Here is a 27,910-nt window from a genome sequence, read left to right on the forward strand (position 1 = left end):
CCATGAGGAAACAGCCCAGTTGTAGGTTACTACTGCAGCACTGTGCACCAAAAATACTGTCCAACAAGAACTCTGAGAAAAAAGGTGGCACCAGTCATTGATTCCTGCTGGTTCATATGTAATGAAGCTGGTCATGCAATTGGCTGTCATATATGCTGAATCGTGCTTTTGACAATTAAAACAAGTGCCTATCGCTCCATCTCTACAAACGATATACTGTTCATCCCATTAGTGAAATGGTTTCCTCGCCCTTAGCTGCTAGCGCTGCACTCTCCCCATCAACCACACAAAGAGACGCTGTGGCTTGCCTGCCAACTTCAGATGGATGAGAGAGCGTTTACTGTGAGTGACCACTCCCATATACAGTAAAACATCCCACAGGAACCACACAAATATATTGATCACTTCCCCCACTTATAAAAGCTGGAAGCCTTTGAGATTTGTGGTCAAATGAATTGGTCTTCTTTTGAAAGTGGATGAAAGCTCTCTCTCTCTCTCTCTCTCTCTCTCTCTCTCTCTCTCTCTCTCTCTCTCTCTCTCTCTCTCTCTCTCTCTCTCTCTCTCTCTCTCTCTCTCTCTCTCTCTCTCTCTCTCTCTCTCTCTCTCTCTCTCTCTCTCTCTCTCTCTCTCTCTCTCTCTCTCTCTCTCTCTCTCTCTCTCTCTCTCTCTCTCTCTCTCTCTCTCTCTCTCTCTCTCTCTCTCTCTCTCTCTCTCTCTCTCTCTCTCTGTGCTATTTGTCAGCTTGTGTCACTCATGCCTCTCAGAGATGTCCATGTTCTGTTGGCTGTATCTTAGATTGTTATAGCTATAGGTTTCCCTTTCCATCTGTTGACTGTTACCTCCTGGATCTGCAGGCGTCCGTCTGCGGTGACATCATAGGCTGACATGAACCTCTGCTTCAGCCTCTGGACCCTCTCCTCTGTTACTTTATTCTGCACGGAGAGAGAGACAAGAATAACAGTTACCACAGTTACTATGACTCTCCCCCCCCCCCTCCCTCTCTCTCCTCTGACCAGATGTGCTTACTGGTTTCCCACAAGCCTCCTGTCTCTGGTGGGAATGTAATATACCCGATGATCAGTGATGCTTCCTCCCTGAACTGACTCTCTACACTGTATGTGTAACGGATGTGAAATGGCTAGCTAGTTAGCGGTGGTGCGCGCTAATAGCCTTTCAATCGGTGACGTCACTCGCTCTGAGACCTTGAAGTAGTGGTTCCCCTTGCTCTGAAAGGGCCGCGGCTTTTGTGGAGCGATGGGTAACGATGCTTCGTGGGTGACTGTTGTTGATGTGTGCAGAGGGTCCCTGGTTCGCGCCCGGGTCGGGGCGAGGGGACGGTTTAAAGTTATACTGTTACATATGCAATGACTTCCTGTGTGTTGCTGCATTATCTCACCATTCCCCATTCTGTCACATCTCTGTCAAGCAGAGGTTCTGTTGTCTTCTGATTGGAAGGTCACTTTTAAAGTAATCCTATTGGTCAACAACTCATATTTTGAACCCAAACAACTCAGGTGTTATAAAGAAGTCTTAGATTCATTCTGTCTTTCTCTTTTTGTTCCCGACCTGCTGTGGTGAAATACACTCTCTCTCTCTTTCTCTCTCCTTCCCATGGCCTCTTGGGGCTTTTTCAGGCTATGACTTCTCTCTCTGTCTCTGTCTCTGTCCCTCTCCCTCTCCCTCTCCCTCTCCCTCTCCATCTCTCTCTCTCTCTCTCTCTCTCTGATCATGCCTATAATAATGCCTTGTAATTTAAGTTAATGTGAATCGTTTGTATTACAATGTATTTAAATCTACTTTCCTTTAGTTTTCCATTCTGATGCGTTTCTTGATAGCCTGTTACAGTAACTCAACCATAGTATCTAGCATAGTACTAAATCTCCTTTATGGAGACAGATATCAGTTTTGACAGACTTTGATCATATTAAGAACATAGTCTTATTATGGGTTGTATATAAGGTATATATAATATGCATATCAAATATTACTTCACTGGAGATACACTTCATAACTAATTAGCTGTGTACATACAGTGAGAGCAGGAACAAACACAAATAAGTGACGTGTCCCAGACATGTAGGTGCCAGCAGCTTCCCAATAATACAGAGACATGAGTCTGTTCTCAATAAGTGACGTGTCCCAGACATGTAGGTGCCAGCAGCTTCCCAATAATACAGAGACATGAGTCTGTTCTCAATAAGTGACGTGTCCCAGACATGCAGGTGCCAGCAGCTTCCCAATAATACAGAGACATGAGTCTGTTCTCAATAAGTGACGTGTCCCAGACATGTAGGTGCCAGCAGCTTCCCAATAATACAGAGACATGAGTCTGTTCTCAATAAATGACGTGTCCCAGACATGCAGGTGCCAGCAGCTTCCCAATAATACAGAGACATGAGTCTGTTCTCAATAGTATTATGTTCCTTATCAGCTGTTGACCTTAAGCATAATGATGTCCAATTTAAGTGAACATATTGACCAAGCAGTGTGTCCATGGTCTAAGGGCAGGAACAGGACGATCTTTAGTGCAAGACTGAAAGCAAAGTGAAATACAGACAATTTATGTCATTTATTGCGGTCGGGCAAGTTGAGCTCCGAGAACGTATTTGATGATCACAACCAAAATATAAAAGAATTCCAGTCCTGATCTTTCTGATTCCTCTCGTATGTGTAAGTGAAAGGCAGGAAATATATTTCACTTCTGCATGTAAATAGCTAATTTACATTTTTTTATGCAAGTGATTATAATCTTCTTGGAAACCAAAAACTTCTCCAGATTTGTCCTTTCAGACTTTAATGTCAATACTTGTCAGGCCCTGACCATAGAGAACGTTTTATGTCACTATTTTGGTTTGGTCAGGGTGTGATTTTGATGGGCAGTATGATTTTCTATTTCTATGTGTTTGGCCGGGTGTGGTTCTCAATCAGAGGCAGCTGTCTATCGTTGTCTCTGATTGAGAACCATACTTAGGTAGCCTTTTCCCACCTGTGTTTTGTGGGTCATTATTTTCCGTGTGTGTTTGTGTGCATCTTGGTTGCGGCACGTTTCATTAAAAGATGTGGAACTACATGCACGCTGCGCCTTGGTCGATTTATGACGGGGAGTTTGAGGATAGCGAGCGTGACAATACTTCCTGTTTATATGATAGACAAATGAGATGAAAACTGAGCACAGATGTTATTGGTCTTAAGACTACCAAGTGGTGGTCAGTTTAAATGTATTTGAACAATATCACAACAATATTTAGTTTCCTACACATCCACAGGAACCATTAAAAACAGCATCACCATCACAGAACCCATTGTCAGTGCTGAACATGGTCTCTCTCTAACCACCCACTGTGAAGTAAGCCAGAACATCAACTATACGTCCCAAATGGCGCCCTAAACCAATTATTGTGTTCTATTGGCTATGGTCAAAAGTAGTGCACTATATAGGGAACAGGGTTCCATAGGGCTCTGGTCAAAAGTAGTGCACTATATAGGGAACAGGGTTCCATAGGGCTCTGGTCAAAAGTAGTGCACTATATAGGGAACAGGGTTCCATAGGGCTTTGGTCAAAAGTAGTGCACTATATAGGGAACAGGGTTCCATAGGGTTCTGGTCAAAGTAGTGCACCATATAGGGAACAGGGTTCCATAGGGTTCTGGTCAAAGTAGTGCACCATATAGGGAACAGGGTTCCATAGGGTTCTGGTCAAAAGTAGTGCACTATATAGGGAACAGGGTGCCATAGGGTTCTGGTCAAAAGTAGTTCACTGTATAGGGAACAGGGTTCCATAGGGCTTTGGTCAAAAGTAGTTCACTGTATAGGGAATAGGGTGCCATTTGGGACACAGCCCATAATTGCGTTTGCTGATGCCTGTAGCATCCTAATGGCATCCTTGAGCCCATCTGGACAGCAGCTCATCCCACTCAGGAAAAAGACAAACACACACTAAAAGGTTGAATAGAGCCTTTGTTTGGACAGAGCTATAACTAAAGATACGCTGCCCTTTGCTGCACATTTACATGGGGAAAGTACTGGCTGTTTTCCTGTATCAACCCATAGTTTTATTTACCTGTCAATCATCAGTAGCCTGCCATCGAATCGTTTTATTCACTCATCTAGACCAAGAGGTACATTGATCGACTGTAAATAATTAACGCAAAAATAAGATGTTGTTGGCAATCTCCCATAGAGGCAACAGTGGCACACCACTTATGGTATACAAGAGGAAGTGCCTTCAACACACTGTAGGATATCTGTAATAGAGGAACGTCCGATAACACTTCCGAGGAACAGTGAGACATATTTAGAAGAGGATATTTACAATAATAATGATCATGTATCTGTTATGCGTCATTTATAAGGCGGCACACTAGTTTCGGGCAGTAACTCGCAAATAGACAAAATGCACCTGCTGCGCTTCAAATGTGTTGCGCGTTATTAGGCTGCTAATAAAATAGATAAAAGATAAGAGGGGGAAACATATGTACTTACCTCCGGACCTAATTTCGTCATCATGTGACGGAAGAAGTGATCCAACTCCTTCCCCTCAATGTAACCATTATCTGTAGAAGCATTAACAACATTTAAAATACTCTCTCATACGTTTTAGAATACATTTTAAACGTTTTCTTTACATAAATAACATGTTTTTTTGTTGTTTTTTTTGCATTAAAAATAACATATCAAGTTATAGCTCGCGTGGTTAGGTTATAATATTAATAATTCTCACCGTCTGCATCAAAGTGTTGCCAAATCTCCAGAAAACCAACAGCATCCAAGTGCTCAAAAGCGCAGTCCATTGTAATAAACAGGAGTGTAAATGATATCTCTTAATACGGTTTATGATAGTTCAGGTGATAGCCTACTGTTGCTGTATCCTTGTCGAGAGTCTACTCCGCACTAGTTCAGTACAACGTATGGGTGCTTTTCTTGACGTGCCCTGATCAATTCTCCAAACCCCACCTCCTTATATGGAATAATCTGACTTCACCATGACGCGGTGTAGAATGAATAGAATACAGGATGGACGAACGCATTTCGACTGCAGAGGCATTCGAGAGTTTGGTCAACTTTTAGAATGTTGAATATTGTTCTAATTCTAGACATTCGGTTGCATAGCATTGTTTTAATATTCCACATGTAAAGTTAATGGGGAACTAACATGGCTGCCATAGAATGTTCAAGTGTCATGTAAATGTATCATCACGCTGGAAACCGCATTGGTCTAACTGTCTAAATACATGGTTCTGTTGACTGTAGCAATAAAGGAGATGAGAGTCAAGTCACACAAAAGCTTTCCTCCTGAAACTGGTCTGTCAAACATTAAAAGTTATGCAATATCATACCAGAGATGGTTTACGATTTTTAATAGTTTACGACATTTAATTTCTCACTGTCAGGTTTTTAGAGTGGCTGGCTGAATTCATTCTCCGCTTGCATTTTAAAAAGCACTAAATCAAGACACACCTGTACCTTTGATTACATTTTCACAGTAACATATTTCAGTGTTTTATTCTAGTTGAATTAAGACACACCTGTACCTTTGATTACATTTCCACAGTTACATATTTCAGTGTTTTATTCTAGTTGAATTACATTCAATCAAACGCAGAATGCAGCCAAGAGTTCTCCCATCCCGCTGGGCACACCTTGGTTGAATTAAATCGTGGAATAATGTTGAATGGACGTCTATGCCCAGTGGGATGGCTCGGCATTCTCTCATCATTATCCCGCCATCTAGTGGCTAGATGTGCTACTGACATGCCTATATTCAACACTAACCCGACATTCATAACTAAGTTGAAAGGTTGTATTTAGCACATACAACTGGGGAAAAAGCACTTCAACTGGTAATTACTAGTGGGAAAACCGTGTATAAAGGACGTCACGCTGCTTGCTTAGCGTGTACCACTTCCTCCCCATGCGGCACATACCTGGCTCGAACCAGGGACCTCTGCTTCACAAACACAGAAAAAGCAAAAAAAGAAAAGTCCTCTCACTGTCTTTTCAGCAAACTTTAACATGTGTAAATATTTGTATGAACATAACAAGATTCAACAACTGAGACATAAACTGAACAAGTTCCATAGACATGTGACTAACAGAAATGGAATATTGTGTCCCTGAACAAAGGGGGGGGGATCAAAATCAAATGTAACAGTCGGTATCTGGTGTGGCCACCAGCTGCATTAAGTACTGCAGTGCATCTCCTCCTCATGGACTGCACCAGATTTCCCAGTTCTTGCTGTGAGATGTTACCCCACTCTTCCACCAAGACACCTGCAAGTTCCCAGACATTTCTGGGGGGAATGGCCCTAGCCCTCACCCTCCGATCCAACAGGTACCAGATGTGCTCAATGGGATTGAGATCCGGGCTCATCGCTGGCCATGGCAGAACTCTGACATTCCTGTCTTGCAGGAAATGATGCACAGAACGATGTGGCTGGTGGCATTGTCATGCTGGAGGGTCATGTCAGAATGAGCCTGCAGGAAGGGTACCACATGACCCGCCACCTCCAAATCGATCCCGTTCCAGAGTACAGGCCTCGGTGTAACGCTCATTCCTTCGACGATAAACGCGAATCCGACCATCACCCCTGGTGAGACAAAACCGCGACTCGTCAGCGAAAAGCACCTTTTGCCAGTCCTGTCTGGTCCAGCGATGGTGGGTTTGTGCCCATAGGCGACGTTGTTGCCGGTGATGTCTGCTGAGGACCTGCCTTTCAACAGGCCTACAAGCCCTCAGTCCAGCCTCTCTCAGCCTATTGCAGACAGTCTGAGCACTGATGGAAGGATTGTGCGTTCCTTGTAACTCGGGCAGTTGTTGTTGTCATCCTGTACCTGACCCACAGGTGTGGTCCTGTGCAGGTGTTGTACACGTGGTCTTGAAAATAAAGGAGAGCCGCACACTCTAGGAGCTCAGATGCAAAAATGTAATATCCACGTGTACACGTGGTCTGCCACGGCGAGGACGATCAGCTGTCCGTCCTGTCTCCCTGTAGCGCTGTCTTAGCCATCTCACAGCACGGACATTGCAATTTATTGCCCTGGCCACATCTGCAGTCCTCATGCCTCCTAAGGCACGTTCACACAGATAAGCAGGGACCCTGGGCATCTTTCTTTTGGTGTTTTTCAGAGTCAGTAGAAAGGCCTCTTTAGTGTCTTAAGTTTTCATAACTGTGACCTTAATTGTCTACCGTCTGTAAGCTGTTAGTGTCTTAACGACCGTTCCACCGGTGCATGTTCATTAATTATTTATGGTTCATTGAACAAGAATGGGAAACAGTGTCTAAACCCTTTACAATGAAGATCTGTGAAATTATTTGGATTTTTACGAATTATCTTTGAAAGACAGGGTCCTGAAAAAGGGATGTTTCTTTTTTTGCTGAGTTTATATGTAACTATCCTCCCTCAAGCGTCTCTACCGGTCATGATGCGTCTCTACCGGTCACTATGCGTCTCTACCGGTCTCTACCGGTCATGATGCGGTACAGAGCTCAATGTGGCCTCTGCGTGCTTCTGGAGGCACCTCGATTGCGTCACACCCTCCATCAGGCGCCTCCGACCACATTTTCAGATCAAGAATAAAACTTAGCTGTGTATTGTAGCTTTCCATGTTATCAGTAGCTTTGGAGGTGTTTGTTGCTTTTATGGATTTGGTTTTGTTACTTGTTGTTCTATTTCTCTGTGTAACCGATGTGAAATGGCTAGCTAGTTAGCGGTGGTGCGCGCTAATAGCGTTTCAATCGGTGACTTCACTTGCTCTGAGACCTTGAGTAGTGGTTCCCCTTGCTCTGTGGAGCGATGGGTAACGATGCTTCGTGGGTGACTGTTGTCTGTGTGCAGAGGGTCCCTGGTTCACGCCCGGGTCGGGGCGAGGGAACGGACTAAAGTTATACTGTTACATCTGTCTGCCTGCCTGCCTGTCTGTCTGTCTGACTGCATGTTTGTCGGCCTGTCTGTGTCTTACTGTTGCCTGTCCTATCTTGTTCTGCATGTGCTCACTGCTCATTGTTTGTCTGGATTGTTATTGTAATTGTTTTTAATAACCTGCCCAGGGACTGCGGTTGAAAATTAGCCGGCTGGCTAAAACTGTCACTTTTACTGAAACGTAGATTAACGTTCACTGTCCCTGTAAAAATATAAAATAAACTCCAAGTGCTACGTTCACCCCTCAAGCTTACTTACCAGCGACCCCGGCGTTGCGCTGCAGATCCGGGTCACGGAACCACTTTAGAGGACGTCACGCTGCTTGCTTTGGAGAATACCACTTTACCCCGATTTGGCACATACCTGGCTCGAACCCAGGACCTCTGCATGTGAATACATCCAACTCGTATTTACTACGTCACAACTGGATATGTCCACCTTCCCATTTATGAAGGCAGCATATCCTCGTCCCCAGGCTACTGCACACAGCAAGCCTTGCACATCAACGATTCAAAGTTGGCCTTTGTGGGAGTCAATACAATTTGGAATAAAAAAAGTAATCAACTTTGTAAACAAAACATCCATTGAATTATTCAAGTAACTGTCTTAGAGGCCTTTTTTCCCCATCACTCACAGCCGAAGATCTTAACATGTGATATTCAACCAATGTCTGCCATGTAGATCACGATTAACCTCATGACGTCATTAAGAGAGAATTAAAACTGAGGTGACAGTTAATGTAAAATGTACCTTTTCTGACTTGACTTTTAAATTCTATGTCTATTTCTATTTCTCCTGTCATGCCAATAAACCTGACATTCTGTCTATTTCTCCTGTCATGCTAATAAACCTGACATTCTCTGTCTATTTCTCCTGTCATGCCAATAAACCTGACATTCTGTCTATTTCTCCTGGCATGCCAATAAACCTGAGATTCTATGTCTATTTCTCCTGTCATGTCAATAAACCTGACATTCCTCTCGTCACCCCAGTCTGACTCCCCTGGTCACCCCAGTCTGACTCCCCTGGTCACCCCAGTCTGACTCCCCTGGTCACCCCAGTCTGACTCCCCTGGTCACCCCAGTCTGGCTCCCCTGGTCACCCCAGTCTGACTCCCCTCGTCACCCCAGTCTGACTCCCCTGGTCACCCCAGTCTGGCTCCCCTGGTCACCCCAGTCTGACTCCCCTGGTCACCCCAGTCTGACTCCCCTGGTCACCCCAGTCTGACTCCCCTGGTCACCCCAGTCTGGCTCCCCTGGTCACCCCAGTCTGGCTCCCCTGGTCACCCCAGTCTGACTCCCCTGGTCACCCCAGTCAGGCTCCCCCTGGTCACCCCAGTCTGACTCCCCCCGTCACCCCAGTCAGGCTCCCCCTGGTCACCCCAGTCTGACTCCCCCGGTCACCCCAGTCAGGCTCCCCCTGGTCACCCCAGTCTGACTCCCCTGGTCACCCCAGTCTGGCTCCCCTCGTCACCCCAGTCAGGCTCCCCCTGGTCACCCCAGTCTGGCTCCCCTGGTCACCCCAGTCTGGCTCCCCCTCGTCACCCCAGTCTGGCTCCCCTGGTCACCCCAGTCTGGCTCCCCCTGGTCACCCCAGTCTGGCTCCCCCTGGTCACCCCAGTCTGGCTCCCCTGGTCACCCCAGTCTGACTCCCCTGGTCACCCCAGTCTGGCTCCCCTGGTCACCCCAGTCTGACTCCCCTGGTCACCAGGTTTATTGGTCACCCCAGTCTGACTCCCCCTGGTCACCCCAGTCTGGTTCCTCTCGTCACCCCAGTCTGGCTCCCCCGGTCACCCCAGTCTGACTCCCCCGGTCACCCCAGTCTGGCTCCCCCGGTCACCCCAGTCTGGCTCCCCTGGTCACCCCAGTCTGACTCCCCTGGTCACCCCAGTCTGGCTCCCCTGGTCACCCCAGTCTGGCTCCCCTGGTCACCCCAGTCTGACTCCCCTGGTCACCCCAGTCTGACTCCCCTGGTCACCCCAGTCTGACTCCCCTGGTCACCCCAGTCTGACTCCCCTGGTCACCCCAGTCTGGCTCCCCTCGTCACCCCAGTCTGACTCCCCTGGTCACCCCAGTCTGACTCCCCTGGTCACCCCAGTCTGACTCCCCCTCGTCACCCCAGTCTGACTCCCCCTCGTCACCCCAGTCTGACTCCCCTGGTCACCCCAGTCTGGCTCCCCTGGTCACCCCAGTCTGACTCCCCCTCGTCACCCCAGTCTGACTCCCCTGGTCACCCCAGTCTGGCTCCCCTGGTCACCCCAGTCTGGCTCCCCTGGTCACCCCAGTCTGGCTCCCCTGGTCACCCCAGTCTGACTCCCCTGGTCACCCCAGTCTGACTCCCCTGGTCACCCCAGTCTGGCTCCCCTGGTCACCCCAGTCTGACTCCCCCTCGTCACCCCAGTCTGACTCCCCTGGTCACCCCAGTCTGGCTCCCCTGGTCACCCTAGTCTGGCTCCCCTGGTCACCCCAGTCTGACTCCCCCTCGTCACCCCAGTCTGACTCCCCTGGTCACCCCAGTCTGACTCCCCTGGTCACCCCAGTCTGACTCCCCTGGTCACCCCAGTCTGGCTCCCCTGGTCACCCCAGTCTGACTCCCCTGGTCACCCCAGTCTGGCTCCCCTGGTCACCCCAGTCTGACTCCCCCTCGTCACCCCAGTCTGACTCCCCCTGGTCACCCCAGTCTGACTCCCCTGGTCACCCCAGTCTGACTCCCCTGGTCACCCCAGTCTGACTCCCCTGGTCACCCCAGTCTGACTCCCCCGGTCACCCCAGTCAGGCTCCCCCTGGTCACCCCAGTCTGACTCCCCTGGTCACCCCAGTCTGGCTCCCCTCGTCACCCCAGTCAGGCTCCCCCTGGTCACCCCAGTCTGGCTCCCCTGGTCACCCCAGTCTGGCTCCCCCTCGTCACCCCAGTCTGGCTCCCCCTGGTCACCCCAGTCTGGCTCCCCCTGGTCACCCCAGTCTGGCTCCCCCTGGTCACCCCAGTCTGACTCCCCTGGTCACCCCAGTCTGACTCCCCCGGTCACCCCAGTCTGACTCCCCCGGTCACCCCAGTCTGACTCCCCCGGTCACCCCAGTCTGACTCCCCCGGTCACCCCAGTCTGACTCCCCCGGTCACCCCAGTCTGACTCCCCCGGTCACCCCAGTCTGACTCCCCCGGTCACCCCAGTCTGACTCCCCCGGTCACCCCAGTCTGGCTCCCCTGGTCACCCCAGTCTGACTCCCCTGGTCACCCCAGTCTGGCTCCCCTGGTCACCCCAGTCTGGCTCCCCTGGTCACCCCAGTCTGACTCCCCTGGTCACCCCAGTCTGGCTCCCCTGGTCACCCCAGTCTGACTCCCTTGGTCACCCCAGTCTGACTCCCCTGGTCACCCCAGTCTGACTCCCCCTGGTCACCCCAGTCTGGTTCCTCTCGTCACCCCAGTCTGGCTCCCCCGGTCACCCCAGTCTGACTCCCCCGGTCACCCCAGTCTGGCTCCCCTGGTCACCCCAGTCTGGCTCCCCTGGTCACCCCAGTCTGACTCCCCTGGTCACCCCAGTCTGGCTCCCCTGGTCACCCCAGTCTGGCTCCCCTGGTCACCCCAGTCTGACTCCCCTGGTCACCCCAGTCTGACTCCCCTGGTCACCCCAGTCTGACTCCCCTGGTCACCCCAGTCTGACTCCCCTGGTCACCCCAGTCTGGCTCCCCTCGTCACCCCAGTCTGACTCCCCTGGTCACCCCAGTCTGACTCCCCTGGTCACCCCAGTCTGACTCCCCCTCGTCACCCCAGTCTGACTCCCCCTCGTCACCCCAGTCTGACTCCCCTGGTCACCCCAGTCTGGCTCCCCTGGTCACCCCAGTCTGACTCCCCCTCGTCACCCCAGTCTGACTCCCCTGGTCACCCCAGTCTGACTCCCCTGGTCACCCCAGTCTGACTCCCCTGGTCACCCCAGTCTGGCTCCCCTGGTCACCCCAGTCTGGCTCCCCTGGTCACCCCAGTCTGACTCCCCTGGTCACCCCAGTCTGACTCCCCTGGTCACCCCAGTCTGACTCCCCCTCGTCACCCCAGTCTGACTCCCCCTGGTCACCCCAGTCTGGCTCCCCTGGTCACCCCAGTCTGGCTCCCCTGGTCACCCTAGTCTGGCTCCCCTGGTCACCCCAGTCTGACTCCCCCTCGTCACCCCAGTCTGACTCCCCTGGTCACCCCAGTCTGACTCCCCTGGTCACCCCAGTCTGACTCCCCTGGTCACCCCAGTCTGACTCCCCTGGTCACCCCAGTCTGGCTCCCCTGGTCACCCCAGTCTGACTCCCCTGGTCACCCCAGTCTGACTCCCCCTGGTCACCCCAGTCTGACTCCCCTGGTCACCCCAGTCTGACTCCCCTGGTCACCCCAGTCTGACTCCCCTGGTCACCCCAGTCTGACTCCCCTGGTCACCCCAGTCTGACTCCCCCTGGTCACCCCAGTCTGGCTCCCCTCGTCACCCCAGTCTGACTCCCCTGGTCACCCCAGTCTGACTCCCCTGGTCACCCCAGTCTGACTCCCCTGGTCACCCCAGTCTGACTCCCCCTGGTCACCCCAGTCTGACTCCCCCTGGTCACCCCAGTCTGACTCCCCTGGTCACCCCAGTCTGACTCCCCTGGTCACCCCAGTCTGGCTCCCCTGGTCACCCCAGTCTGGTTCCTCTCGTCACCCCAGTCTGACTCTCCTGGTCACCCCAGTCTGACTCCCCTGGTCACCCCAGTCTGACTCCCCTGGTCACCCCAGTCTGACTCCCCTGGTCACCCCAGTCTGACTCCCCTGGTCACCCCAGTCTGGCTCCCCTGGTCACCCCAGTCTGGCTCCCCTCGTCACCCCAGTCTGACTCCCCTGGTCACCCCAGTCTGACTCCCCTCGTCACCCCAGTCTGACTCCCCTGGTCACCCCAGTCTGACTCCCCTGGTCACCCCAGTCTGACTCCCCTGGTCACCCCAGTCTGGTTCCCCTGGTCACCCCAGTCTGACTCCCCCGGTCACCCCAGTCTGACTCCCCCGGTCACCCCAGTCTGACTCCCCCTGGTCACCCCAGTCTGACTCCCCTGGTCACCCCAGTCTGGCTCCCCTGGTCACCCCAGTCTGGCTCCTCTCGTCACCCCAATCTGACTCCCCCGGTCACCCCAGTAAGATCCAAAGCATGTCAAGCCATTTCAACTCCGTACTGTGACAGACCACTCCTTCCTCTCTCAGAGACCTTTAGTTGGGACAAGGTTTAAGAAGAATGGAGGACGACCGCTCCCACTGTCCTGAGTTTCCTGGAGACTGTAAGCACATTGGGAAAGTAGACAGAATGAGAAGCCTCAACAAGCTGAAACAGAAGAATAGCAGATGGCTGGAGAAAGACGTCTCAGGGTTCACTCCCGAGACAACGAGTACCGCAATGTTTGGGAACTCTACGGTGCTGCATCCCGGTAACGCAGAGGAAGGACGGCAGCATCGGCTTGCTAGACTTGGCATCCGTGTCGACAGGCAGAGCACATAGAAGAAGCTGGACCGCCACTCCATTCATTCAACACTGATTCAACGTGTCATCAAAGATCTGTACAAACCTCATGTAGACCTGTTCAATCTGTACAAGTATTTTAATTGGTATAAATATTCACAGAAGGAAGGACATGTCCACAGCCAGTAGTGGGATTTAGTGAAACATGTTAAAGGAGTGTTGTCCATAACAAAATAAAACACAATGCGTAACAACATGGAGTCCATTTTCTTTGTTGAATTAAGTTTCCTTTTTTTTTTGCTTTTCAGAAATTATCAGGCAAATATATCAATGTTTCTGTTTGTCATAAAAATAAAATAATCCAACTAATTAAATTGTTTAAAGAATAATAAGAAAACAAATGTAATCAACAAATTGATTTCCTTAGTTTGAACACAACGTACATTTACAACAAGGACAAGAAAAGGAATAAAAACATCACCAACCACTGTTTTTATTTAAATAAATTACATCATTATATAAACCTATTTTAGTAGTGTCTTTAGTAGTACCATAGTAATATAGGATTTGTGTAGACATACGTGTGTAGATATATGTATCTTAACATACAGTATTATATTACAGGTATGTAACTTAACATACAGTATTATAATACATGTATGTAACTTAACATACAGTAATATACTACACATACAGTACACCACACATGCATATCAGACACACAAATTCAGCAGTAATCACCCTGCCTGTCTGAGAGATAGATTCCCTCTCTTACTTATTTAACTCTGAAGGATCCTTTTTAACACGTCGTTACGTGGTTTTATTGTTTCATAGAGCCAAACAGAAGACAGCCAGCTGCTCTTTATCCCCAAACAGAAAAAATTAAATACAAGACAGAGAAATCCAAACCAACCGAGACAGTTAACCAGAGGGGTTATCCTACGAAGCAAGCTAGATCTACTCAGGGTCTTCGAAAGCTAACCAGCTTCAGTTAGCTTCACATCCCAGTTCAGGCTTCACCTAACGACGGTGGATATTGCTTGTACGCCTGCCGCTAACTCTAGAAGGCTTGTAACTGCACATGGCTAGTCGAACGGCGAACTCTTCATTGCGACAATGTTGAAACATCAATCCATGGGCGACTCAGTGCAACATTTTCATTTGTGCAGAAATCAAGAGAAAATTAAAGTTATTTTGGAAATTCAGCAGACTGTGGTGTGAAATTGGCTTTTAGAAGTGACGTCTTTATTTGATTATTTATCATTAATGCGCTTTTTTATTGTATTACTTATCAGTAATGCGTTTATTTTATTTTATTATTGATCATTAATGCCGTCTTTGTTTTATTACTTATCATTAGTCTTTATTTTATTACTTATCATTAGTGCCATCTTTGGTGTGTTTATCAACGCACAACAACCACAGGACCCCCCCCCCCCCCCCTCCTATCAATAAAATAGTATTATGAAGTCCTACAGAAGTATTACTGGGGGTGGAGTTCAGAATGCATTCTGTCATTACTAAATGTGAAATGTTATATATTTATACATTACTATTTTTTAACACACAAAAAAATGTAATATTTAAAATCATTTGTCTTCCTCAAATGAAGGGGATGATGACACAGTCTTTGCGAGAGGGAGGGAATCTGATTTGATTGATCATATAATTCAAGGTAAGTGGAGATAGCCTGCCCCGGAGCGGGTTAGTTCTGGAGGATTCGTTGCCATAGAAATTCACCTGGCTAAAAGGTGAGCCGCTTTGACCTGTTATTCCGAGTTGAACTCCTAGTTGACCAAAGTTACCTTGCTACCTGCTTCGTAGTAAACCCCTCAGGGTCCTGTTCAGTAGAGAGCGTAATAAACTAAAACAAGTGTTTCTTATTGGACAAGTTCGGGTTATTTACCTCCCTGTTTCAGTCAGTTTTGTTCCGTTTTCTGCCTACTGAACATGGCCCAGGTGGACAGGTTCATGGAATGTGATGCATTCACAGCATTCAACCCAGTCCCAGACATCAGGAACACGTGTTACCGTGACATCACTATGTTCTGACCGAGTAAACCAATCCTTCAGTCCAAGCCGTGATTACAGGTCGTGAAGAAAATAAACTACTGGCAGCGAGGCAGCAAACGAAGACCAATTGAAAGAGCAAAAGGTGCCGAGGTCATGACCCCTACTTGTCTGGCTCTGACTGACTGGACAGCAGGGTTGGGGTCAATTACAGTCAATCCAGAAACTAAGCCAAATTCCAATGAAACATTTCTCCTGATTGAAAAAGCAGTGAAGAGAAATGGAAATGGAATTTCAGTTTACTTCCTGAATTGCTGGACAGGTTTGAAAACGTCCCGTCTGTCCACATGAAGCAGTCAGGTCCTGAATTAGTAGCCGATTGACCCTGACTGCAGAAAAGCCCCGAGCTGGAGTTCCATCCATGTCCGGCTTTCACTTAGCATGGATACCAATCTGAATAGTGAAACAGTGCGATATTCAGTGTGGATTCCAGGCTAGCTTTTACTGGCCTGACAGTACACCAGTTCAGTTCCCAATACAAGCACAGGGGATGACCGACACGCAAAGCTATGATGACATAGTACACACATGGCCAAACCATGATGACATAGTACACACATTGCCAAACCATGATGACATAGTACACACATTGCCAAACCATGATGACATAGTACACACATGGCCAAACCACGATGACATAGTACACACATGGCCAAACCATGATGACATAGTACACACATGTCCAAACCACGATGACATAGTACACACATGTCCAAACCACGATGACATAGTACACACATGGGCAAGCCATGAGATATCTGAGTCATGTAAAGGGATGTCCCTCTCCTTCCCCCTTCAGAAAAGGTGTTGTTTATTTTCCACAGTGACTTAACACACAACAGTGCATCAACATCCTAACAGTGCTTTAGCCGTATTTATCTTGGTATTACTGAGATTAGTGAACGTGTACTATCAAAGGGAAACACTTCACATGGGTTACTCTGCCCGACAGTCTTCTTGAGACATGGGGTCTTTGCTTTCTGATTCCTGATATCAGATATACTGAGATGACAGGCAGGTACCATGCACCTGTCATTCATTGAGGGTTTAGTTTCTCATATAAAAATAAAGTCTTTGTCAGCCTCTTCTCCAGATTGGGAAGACTTTCTCCCCGGTCCCTTGTCTCTGTCAGGGATGAGGGATTGGTCCTTGGGTTTGGAGCCGTTGTCCTCGGAGTTGTGGCGGTGGGGACTCTGGCGTTTGGCAGGGTCTGACACTGAGCCTGGTTTCACTGCTGAGGAGAAGAGGACAGGATCTGGTTATGAGAATGAACAGCAGAGGGCGCCAAAAGCAATCTTATCTGAAAACAAATTGTTTTATTTCTGTTTTAATCTCCATCTCTACCTCATCAGTGCTAAAAAATTTAGTCAAAATAACAGTTCTAGACAGTAACTTGTGAAAGATGAATCAATCCAACACATTTTCTAAAGAAAAGGAAGCACATTTTCCAACTGGCATCAAGACATGTTCTAAAAATATGAACGTATGTGAAGCCAAGAGAAGCCCGGATAACGTTCTGCCTCAGGTGCCAGTTGGAGAAAGATCACTAGGCGATATGGTAGATTCATTTTGGTAAAAGCTTCCTTCAATTATAAGCCATCACTATCAATCAAATGACATCCAGAAGCTCCAATAATGAATCCCACTGCAGTCTGACCTGAACTACGGGACAAGATGAGAGATCATGAAAAGGTACAAGTGAGAGAGGAGGAGGGAAAGGGAGAACTTCTTCTAACCAGTACAGGGGAGGGACTTCCCGCTCTTGTGCTCGCCCACTTCCTGTTCGGTGCTGGTAGGTGATTGGCAGGCGTGTCGGGCTCTGCGATTGGCCTGTCAGCTTCCTGATCAGAATCAAACACACTACCGTCTTCTGTTGGAACATTCACTAGGGAGAGGGTGGAGGGAGGGAGGCTGGTCTTTAGTGCTCGTTGATCAATTAGCCATTCAATTAGCCACAGGGCCAATCCGATTAGGGCATAGTAATTCATTCTAATTTGTCTTTCAGCACATCTGTGCTGCTAAAAATAGAATACAAGTAGGCAATGTGTGGTTCTTTTTTGATGGAGTTTGTAAAGAATGAGTAGCCTATCAATAACATATCAATAACATATCAATAGATTCAATCTTGATCCATAGAACATGATTTAAATCTCCTCACTAGCACTGGGGGTGAAGTGTGGTCTGTGGTGCCCTCAGTGACTGTTCATAGGAGCAATGTTGCTGTGCAATAGAGTGTGTTATAGAGTGTGTTATAGAGTGTGTAGTAGAGTGTGTTATAGAGTGTGTTATATAGTGTGTTATAGAGTGTTATAGAGTGTTATAGAGTGTGTTAGAGTGTTATAGAGTGTGTAGTAGAGTGTGTAGTAGAGTGTGTTATAGAGTGTGTTATAGAGTGTTATAGAGTGTGTAGTAGAGTGTGTTATAGAGTGTGTTATAGTGTGTGTTATAGAGTGTGTAGTAGAGTGTGTTATAGAGGATGTTATATAGTGTGTTATATAGTGTGTTATAGAGTGTGTAGTAGAGTGTGTTATAGAGTGTGTTATAGTGTGTGTTATAGTGTGTGTAGTAGAGTGTGTTATAGAGGATGTTATATAGTGTGTTATATAGTGTGTTATAGAGTGTGTAGTAGAGTGTGTTATAGAGGGTGTTATATAGTGTGTTATAGAGTGTGTAGTAGAGTGTATTATAGTGTGTGTTATAGCGTGTGTAGTAGAGTGTGTTATAGAGGGTGTTATAGAGTGTGTTATAGAGTGTGTAGTAGAGTGTATTATAGTGTGTGTTATAGTGTGTGTTATAGAGTGTGTTATAGAGTGTGTTATAGAGTGTGCTATAGAGTGTGCTATAGAGTGTGCTATAGAGTGTGTTATAGAGTGTGCTATAGAGTGTGTTATAGAGTGTGTTATAGAGTGTGTTATAGAGTGTGCTATAGAGTGTGTTATAGAGTGTGTTATAGAGTGTGTTATAGAGTGTGTTATAGAGTGTGCTATAGAGTGTGTTATAGAGTGTGTTATAGAGTGTGTTATATAGTGTGTTATAGAGTGTGTAGTAGAGTGTATTATAGTGTGTGTTATAGCGTGTGTTATAGAGTGTGCTATAGAGTGTGTTATAGAGTGTGTTATAGAGTGTGTTATAGAGTGTGTTATATAGTGTGTTATAGAGTGTGTTATATAGTGTGTTATAGAGTGTGTTATAGAGTGTGTTATAGAGTGTGTTATAGAGTGTGCTATAGAGTGTGTTATAGAGTGTGCTATAGAGTGTGTTATAGAGTGTGTTATAGAGTGTGTTATAGAGTGTGTTATAGAGTGTGCTATAGAGTGTGCTATAGAGTGTGTTATAGAGTGTGTTATAGAGTGTGTTATAGAGTGTGTTATAGAGTGTGTTATAGAGTGTGTTATAGAGTGTGTTATAGAGTGTGCTATAGAGTGTGCTATAGAGTGTGTTATAGAGTGTGCTATAGAGTGTGTTATAGAGTGTGCTATAGAGTGTGTTATAGAGTGTGTTATAGTGTGTGTTATAGAGTGTGCTATAGAGTGTGTTATAGAGTGTGTTATAGAGTGTGTTATAGAGTGTGTTATAGAGTGTGTTATAGTGTGTGTTATAGAGTGTGTAGTAGAGTGTGTTATAGAGGGTGTTATATAGTGTGTTATAGAGTGTGTTATAGAGTGTGTTATAGAGTGTGTTATATAGTGTGTTATAGAGTGTGTAGTAGAGTGTATTATAGTGTGTGTTATAGCGTGTGTTATAGAGTGTGTTATAGAGTGTGCTATAGAGTGTGTTATAGAGTGTGTTATAGAGTGTGTTATAGAGTGTGTTATAGAGTGTGCTATAGAGTGTGCTATAGAGTGTGTTATAGAGTGTGCTATAGAGTGTGTTATAGAGTGTGCTATAGAGTGTGTTATAGAGTGTGTTATAGTGTGTGTTATAGAGTGTGCTATAGAGTGTGTTATAGAGTGTGTTATAGAGTGTGTTATAGAGTGTGTTATAGAGTGTGTTATAGTGTGTGTTATAGAGTGTGTAGTAGAGTGTGTTATAGAGGGTGTTATATAGTGTGTTATAGAGTGTGTTATAGAGTGTGTTATAGAGTGTGTTATATAGTGTGTTATAGAGTGTGTAGTAGAGTGTATTATAGTGTGTGTTATAGCGTGTGTTATAGAGTGTGTTATAGAGTGTGCTATAGAGTGTGTTATATAGTGTGTTATAGAGTGTGTTATAGAGTGTGTTATAGAGTGTGTTATATAGTGTGTTATAGAGTGTGTAGTAGAGTGTATTATAGTGTGTGTTATAGCGTGTGTTATAGAGTGTGCTATAGAGTGTGTTATAGAGTGTGTTATAGAGTGTGTTATAGAGTGTGTTATAGAGTGTGTTATAGAGTGTGTTATAGAGTGTGTTATAGAGTGTGTTATAGAGTGTGTTATAGAGTGTGCTATAGAGTGTGTTATAGAGTGTGTTATAGAGTGTGTTATAGAGTGTGTTATAGAGTGTGTTATAGAGTGTGTTATAGAGTGTGTTATAGAGTGTGTTATAGAGTGTGTTATAGAGTGTGTTATAGAGTGTGTTATAGAGTGTGTTATAGAGTGTGTTATAGAGTGTGTTATAGAGTGTGTTATAGAGTGTGTTATAGAGTGTGCTATAGAGTGTGTTATAGAGTGTGTTATAGAGTGTGTTATAGAGTGTGTTATATAGTGTGTTATAGAGTGTGTTATAGAGTGTGTTATAGAGTGTGTTATAGCCATATCATCTACAGCAGGTATTCCCAAACTGGAGTACGCGCAATGTTGTCGGGGGTACGTCAAATAAAAATGTGATTCACATTTAAAAGAAAATATATATATATACATTTTTTTTTTTATATATATATATATATATATATATATATATATATATATATATATATATATATATATATATATTCTTCACATTTTCAAACAGTCCATTTATTTTTTCCAACGGGGCTATACATTTGGGTGAGGTTTTTTTCTCGCCTGAGTATCATCATTTCACTGCCAAAAATAAACTGAAACCATCTAGTGTTCAGCGAAATAACAACACAATGTCAAATACAGGTAGCCTAGTCAAATAATTAACATCCAATCACATTAACCGTTACTCTCTTGTGGGAATTCCACTAACGGAGACAAATCCTAGCCTATCTATCTATGAAGAAAACCACAGAGATACATCCGAGCCTATCTATCTATGAAGAAAACCACAAGGACAAATCCTAGCCTATCTATCTATGAAGAAAACCACAGAGATACATCCTAGCCTATCTATCTATGAGGAAAACCACAGAGATACATCCTAGCCTATCTATCTATGAAGAAAACCACAAGGACAAATCCTAGCCTATCTATCTATGAGGAAAACCACAAGGACAAATCCTAGCCTATCTATCTATGAGGAAAACCACAGAGATACATCCTAGCCTATCTATCTATGAGGAAAACCACAAGGACAAATCCTAGCCTATCTATCTATGAGGAAAACCACAGAGATACATCCTAGCCTATCTATCTATGAAGAAAACCACAGAGATAAATCCTAGCCTATCTATCTATGAAGAAAACCACAGAGATACATCCTAGCCTATCTATCTGAGGAAAACCACAGAGATAAATCCTAGCCTATCTATCTATGAAGAAAACCACATCTCTCTCTCTACTGAGAACAGATACAGTTCGAGGGAAACAGAGGCCTGCGCTTCAGGGCTAAATAGCCTTTCCCTCCAAGGCTTCCTCAACCGCAAAGTGATGAACGACACCTGATGTGTATGATAGTGCGAGACTAGGTCTGTTCCTACCTGGATGGGTAAAGGTAACCTACCTGCCTGAGCAGAGGGGTTTTTGTTGGTCCCCGTGCCCCCCAGTAGAGGACTGCCCTGTCCCTCCTTGTCCTTGTCCAAGGGGACCCTCTTCAGGCTGTAAGGCAGCATTGCCCCCTTGGGAGACACGTTCCCTCCAGGGGAGACACAGACCTCATCTGGCAGACAGAAAGAGAAACACTATCAGAACTACATCAAGGTTTCTATTGGCCCAAAACCAGGACAGGTGTGTGTCAAATTTCCAGGTTAAGATATATCATTTATTGTTGTTTATGTCGTTGATGACTGCGACAGGAAGCCAGATTAGTTGGCATCCCAGGTGAAGATCTGTGGTCTATTGAAAGGCAGAAGGTGTCCAGCCTCAGGCCCCAGAATATTACTATTACACTATCACTAGATCAGCTTTAACATCCAGGGGCTAGATAGTTCTAGATCTTTAACATCCAGGGGCTAGATAGTTCTAGATCTTTAACATCCAGGGGCTAGATAGTTCTAGATCTTTAACATCCAGGGGCTAGATAGTTCTAGATCTTTAACATCCAGGGGCTAGATAGTTCTAGATCTTTAACATCCAGGGGCTAGATAGTTCTAGATCTTTAACATCCAGGGACTAGATATTTCTAGATCTTTAACATCCAGGGGCTACATAGTTCTAGATCTTTAACATCCAGGGGCTAGATAGTTCTAGATCTTTAACATCCAGGGGCTAGATAGTGTCCCAGTATCCCCCCTCGGGGCGTAAGTCCACACCCAATGAACCCAGTCTATGGTCCTGGCAGGTGGTGATTCTCCATACTCTACAGTGATAAGACCACTGCTTGCTGCTCCTAGTGATCAGACATGGCCTCATTTATTCAGCGTTGTTGTCTCCAGCCACGTTATACTGTATCTATGCTCCTGTCCTCCATTCCACAGGAATAAAACATATATATATTTTGTTTCTCTGATCCATACTGTATCTATGCTCCTGGCTGTTCACTATACCACAGGAATAAAACACAAATACAGTACCAATCTGTGTTATGTAAATGCTCCATACTCTACCAACAGGGCCTAGAATTAACACACACACCCTGCCAAATGTGAGTCTATCTCACCGGCCACTGTGGCGGGTGGTTGGCTCCACAGTGCATTTGGGAATAAAAATAGTCAAGTATGATCACATTTATAGTCAACTAAATGCTGCAGTAGCTGTTTTCAAAGTATTTAGGGCCATTTTGTTTCATAGCTGGTAAATTCATTGCACAAAGTCAAAGAACTACAAATCCTATATAGCCCATTTCACCTAAGAATATCCAGTATATGTGTACATCTCAATGCTGCATATTACAGGCCTACCTGTGCTCCTGCTACTGCTGGTGCGCGGCTTCTGAAGGATGGAGGGTCGGGCAGCGAGGGCTGGCTTGGTACCCTGAAGAGGGGGCTTAGGACTGGAACTGGAGGTAATGCGGTTCCTAGGGACCGTCTCTGGTTTGGCCTCCCCACCACGAGGGCTCTTCTCTGGGGAGCCGACGACCACCACCCCCTCTGCCTTGGAGACACCCGGAGACCTGCTCTCTGTTGGGATAGGCTGGCCCTTCACTGCTCACACACACACACACATAATCAAATCAAAATGTTATTTGTCACATGCACTGAATACAACAGGTGTAGGTAGACCTTACAGTGAAATGTTTACTTACAAGCCCTTAACCAACAACGCAGATTTAAGAAAAATAAGTGTTAAGAAAGTATTTACTAAAATAAACTGAAGTAAAAAATAAATAAATCAAATTTAAAAAAATAGATAAATAACAACTAATTAAGCAGCAACAATAAAATAACAGTAGCGAGGCTATATAGTCGGGCACACATGGCCATTCCCGGGACACACAGAAGGCAACAAGTCACACAAATGATTCACAAATGATTCACAAATGATTCACAAAACGAGTCTTCTCCTTCAGTCACTAACTGTGCTAACTTCATTACCTTCAGTCACGGTCACATGCATGAGTTCATGTCCAAGATAAGCTGTCAATTTGACAGTCTAAATAAAAGGCAGTCAGGGTGGATCAATACACATCTGTGGTTCAGGAAATACAGTCTCCCACGTCATGTGATTCCCACTCTGTAAACATAAACAAGGCAGTAGAGATGAACTCACCGCTGCCACTGCTGTCTGGACTGGACGACTGGTCGTACTGGTCCTGGGGGAGACAGACAGACAACCCTGGGTTCAGTCACAGCATCTACTATAGAGCAACCTACTAATACTGTGGACGTTACTGTCTCCTAGCTACTTAGCGTCCCGGCTACCTCTTAGAATACAATACAATAAGTGTAGTGCTGTATTTCTTTCCAGCAGCAGGTGGCGCTGTAGTGTAACAGAGTGACTGGGCTGAGGTCCAACCATACAGCCCAGCACCATGACCCCGCCAACAGATGGCACATGACAGGCCGCTTGGAGTTTGCCAAAAGGCACCTAAAGGATTCTCAGACCATGAGAAACAAGATTCTCTGGTCTGATGAAACCAAGATTGAACTCTTTGGCCTGAATGCCAAGCGTCACGTCTGGAGGAAACCTGGCACCATCCCTACCGTGAACCATGGTGGTGGCAGCATCATGCTGTGGGGATGTTTTTCAGTGGCAGGGACTGGGATACTAGTCAGAATCGAGGGAAAGATGAACAGAGCAAAGTATAGAGAGATCCTTGATGAAAACCTGCTGTAAATATCTGTGCAGCGACGCTCCTCATCCAACATGACAGAGCTTGAGAGGATCTGCAGAGAAGAATGAGAGAAACTCCCCAAATACAGGTGTGCCAAGCTTGTAGCGTCATACCCAAGACGACTCGAGGCTGAAATCGTTGCCAAAGGTGCTTCAACAGATTAGGGCCTAATTCATTTAATTTCAATGGAATGATTTCCTGATATGAATTGTAACTCAGTAAAATAGTTTAAACTGTGTGGTATATTTTTGTTCAGTATATAAACCAGTTCAGAGAGTTACAGTAATATATTACAGTAATACAGTAATATATTACTGTAATATATTACTTTTGATTCACCAGTACAGGCATATGTAGTTACAGTAATATATTACTTTTGATTCACCAGTACTGACCTTATGTGATCCGAAGGTCCGTCTCTCCTGCTTGGCCTTCATCTCCGCCAGGAGTCCAGTCCCCATCACCTGCACCCCGTAGCGCCTCCCTCCCTGGGGACTACCCTTACTGTCCCCCTCTGACACCTCATCCATGGAGTCTGGGGTCCGTAGCTCCTCAGACCTGTCTGAGCTGCTGCTGCAGTCCAGGGGTTGGGTGACCTGGCTGGGATGAGTGGGCTGGGTCTTGGCCTCCTTGACCTTGGTTGGTGGTTCTGGAGCTTGGTTCTTCAGGGAGGTCTTAGGGGAGGAAGGCCCCTCGGGGACGGTGGTTACTGGAGCTGGGGTTACGGCTGGAGCTGGAGTAGACTGGTTCTTCTCTGACTTGTCTTTGTCTGAAGACTTGGAGGTGCGAGACTTGATGAGGTTGAGGAAACCTCCTTTACTCTTCTTCTTCTCCCCATCCTGGGAGTCTGAAGTCTTTAGGGAACGTCTGAGAGGGGGAAGGAGGGGGAAGGAGAGAGGGGGGAGTGAGAGAGAGAGGGAGAGCGAAAGAGAGGAGTGAGAGATGGAGAGAGGGGGGAGTGAGAGAGAGGGAGAGCGAAAGAGAGGATTGAGAGACGGAGAGAGGGGGGAGTGAGAGAGAGGGAGAGCGAAAGAGAGGAGTGAGAGACGGAGAGAGGGGGGAGTGAGAGAGAGAGGGAGAGCGAAAGAGAGGAGTGAGAGACGGAGAGAGGGTGGAATGAGAGAGGGAGGGAGAGAGAGAAAGTTAACCTTTTCAATATAAACATGGATGAAAGAGCAAGAGGACAAGTAATTGTTCATAGTGATGAGTCGTAACGTTTACCTGGAGTCCATCTTGGTGACTTTCTTGGAGAAGAACTCGTCCACCCCCTCATCAACCCTTCCATGCAGGCCGTTCTGCTCTCCGTCCTGAGACGTGGTGCTGCTGATCTGCTGTGAAGTAAGAATACAGGGTTGTTATAACACCATGACACTACAGGGTTGTTATAACACCATGACACTACAGGGTTGTTATAACACCATGACAATACAGGGTTGTTATAACACCATGACAATACAGGGTTGTTATAACACCATGACACTACAGGGTTGTTATAACACCATGACACTACAGGGTTGTTATAACACCATGACAATACAGGGTTGTTATAACACCATACCAATACAGGGTTGTTATAACACCATGACAATACAGGGTTGTTATAACACCATGACAATACAGGGTTGTTATAACACCATGAGACTACAGGGTTGTTATAACATCATGACACTACAGGGTTGTTATAACACCATGACAATACAGGGTTGTTATAACACCATGACACTACAGGGTTGTTATAACATCATGACACTACAGGGTTGTTATAACACCATACCACTACAGGGTTGTTATAACACCATGACACTACAGGGTTGTTATAACACCATGACACTACAGGGTTGTTATAACACCATGACACTACAGGGTTGTTATAACATCATGACACTACAGGGTTGTTATAACACCATGACAATACAGGGTTGTTATAACACCATGACACTACAGGGTTGTTATAACACCATGCCACTACAGGGTTGTTATAACACCATGACAATACAGGGTTGTTATAACACCATACCACTACAGGGTTGTTATAACACCATACCAATACAGGGTTGTTATAACACCATGACAATACAGGGTTGTTATAACACCATGCCACTACAGGGTTGTTATAACACCATGACAATACAGGGCTGTTATAACACCATTACAATACAGGGTTGTTATAACATCATGACACGACAGGGTTGTTATAACACCATACCACTACAGTGTTGTTATAACACCATACCACTACAGGGTTGTTATAACACCATGACAATACAGGGTTGTTATAACACCATGACAATACAGGGTTGTTATAACACCATACCACTACAGTGTTGTTATAACACCATACCACTACAGGGTTGTTATAACACCATGACAATACAGGGTTGTTATAACATCATGACACTACAGGGTTGTTATAACACCATGACAATACAGGGTTGTTATAACACCATGACACTACAGGGTTGTTATAACATCATGACACTACAGGGTTGTTATAACACCATACCACTACAGGGTTGTTATAACACCATGACACTACAGGGTTGTTATAACACCATGACAATACAGGGTTGTTATAACACCATGACACTACAGGGTTGTTATAACATCATGACACTACAGGGTTGTTATAACACCATGACAATACAGGGTTGTTATAACACCATGACACTACAGGGTTGTTATAACACCATGCCACTACAGGGTTGTTATAACACCATGACAATACAGGGTTGTTATAACACCATGACACTACAGGGTTGTTATAACACCATACCAATACAGGGTTGTTATAACACCATGACAATACAGGGTTGTTATAACACCATGCCACTACAGGGTTGTTATAACACCATGACAATACAGGGCTGTTATAACACCATTACAATACAGGGTTGTTATAACATCATGACACGGCAGGGTTGTTATAACACCATACCACTACAGTGTTGTTATAACACCATACCACTACAGGGTTGTTATAACACCATACCAATACAGGGTTGTTATAACACCATGCCACTACAGGGTTGTTATAACCCCATACCACTACAGGGTTGTTATAACACCATGCCACTACAGGGTTGTTATAACACCATGAGTGTCATGGGTTGTTATAACACCATGACAATACAGGGTTGTTATAACACCATGCCACTACAGGGTTGTTATAACACCATATAACTACAGGGTTGTTATAACACCATACCACTACAGGGTTGTTATAACACCATGACAATACAGGGTTGTTATAACACCATACCACTACAGGGTTGTTATAACACCATACCACTACAGGGTTGTTATAACACCATACCACTACAGGGTTGTTATAACACCATACCACTACAGGGTTGTTATAACACCATGCCACTACAGGGTTGTTATAACACCATGAGTGTCATGGGTTGTTATAACACCATGACAATACAGGGTTGTTATAACACCATGACAATACAGGGTTGTTATAACACCATACCACTACAGGGTTGTTATAACACCATGAGTGTCATGGGTTGTTATAACACCATGACAATACAGGGTTGTTATAACACCATACCACTACAGTGTTGTTATAACACCATACCACTACAGGGTTGTTATAACACCATGACAATACAGGGTTGTTATAACATCATGACACTACAGGGTTGTTATAACACCATGACAATACAGGGTTGTTATAACACCATGACACTACAGGGTTGTTATAACATCATGACACTACAGGGTTGTTATAACACCATACCACTACAGGGTTGTTATAACACCATGACACTACAGGGTTGTTATAACACCATGACAATACAGGGTTGTTATAACACCATGACACTACAGGGTTGTTATAACATCATGACACTACAGGGTTGTTATAACACCATGACAATACAGGGTTGTTATAACACCATGACACTACAGGGTTGTTATAACACCATGC

The 27,910-nt window shown here is 45.8% G+C and overlaps 2 protein-coding genes across 3 annotated transcripts in view; both read right to left on the reverse strand.

The window, feature by feature from the left end:
- The window catches only part of LOC139572901 (secretagogin-like), a 22,114-nt gene extending 17,182 nt beyond the window's left edge, over positions 1 to 4,932 (reverse strand). Inside the window, exons 1-3 of one of the 2 annotated variants that reach the window (XM_071395758.1) lie at positions 4,721 to 4,932; positions 4,483 to 4,553; positions 840 to 932 (exon numbers count right to left, since the gene is read on the reverse strand). In XM_071395758.1, the coding sequence (XP_071251859.1) occupies positions 840 to 932; positions 4,483 to 4,553; positions 4,721 to 4,790 (234 nt within the window). In that variant the 5' untranslated portion in view covers positions 4,791 to 4,932. The remainder of the gene's footprint in view (positions 1 to 839; positions 933 to 4,482; positions 4,554 to 4,720) is intronic. The other variant, XM_071395757.1, reaches the window with a different exon arrangement.
- An 8,562-nt stretch (positions 4,933 to 13,494) lies between these two features.
- The window catches only part of LOC139572434 (F-actin-uncapping protein LRRC16A-like), a 131,976-nt gene continuing 117,560 nt past the window's right edge, over positions 13,495 to 27,910 (reverse strand). The window contains exons 21-27 of the mRNA XM_071395185.1: positions 25,198 to 25,307; positions 24,372 to 24,843; positions 23,412 to 23,454; positions 22,604 to 22,846; positions 21,268 to 21,423; positions 17,181 to 17,329; positions 13,495 to 16,678 (exon numbers count right to left, since the gene is read on the reverse strand). Coding sequence (XP_071251286.1) covers positions 16,673 to 16,678; positions 17,181 to 17,329; positions 21,268 to 21,423; positions 22,604 to 22,846; positions 23,412 to 23,454; positions 24,372 to 24,843; positions 25,198 to 25,307 — 1,179 coding nt within the window. The 3' untranslated portion in view covers positions 13,495 to 16,672. The remainder of the gene's footprint in view (positions 16,679 to 17,180; positions 17,330 to 21,267; positions 21,424 to 22,603; positions 22,847 to 23,411; positions 23,455 to 24,371; positions 24,844 to 25,197; positions 25,308 to 27,910) is intronic.

The sequence above is a fragment of the Salvelinus alpinus genome, chromosome 4 (genome assembly GCF_045679555.1).
Source record: "Salvelinus alpinus chromosome 4, SLU_Salpinus.1, whole genome shotgun sequence".
Taxonomy (NCBI): Eukaryota; Metazoa; Chordata; class Actinopteri; order Salmoniformes; family Salmonidae; genus Salvelinus; species Salvelinus alpinus.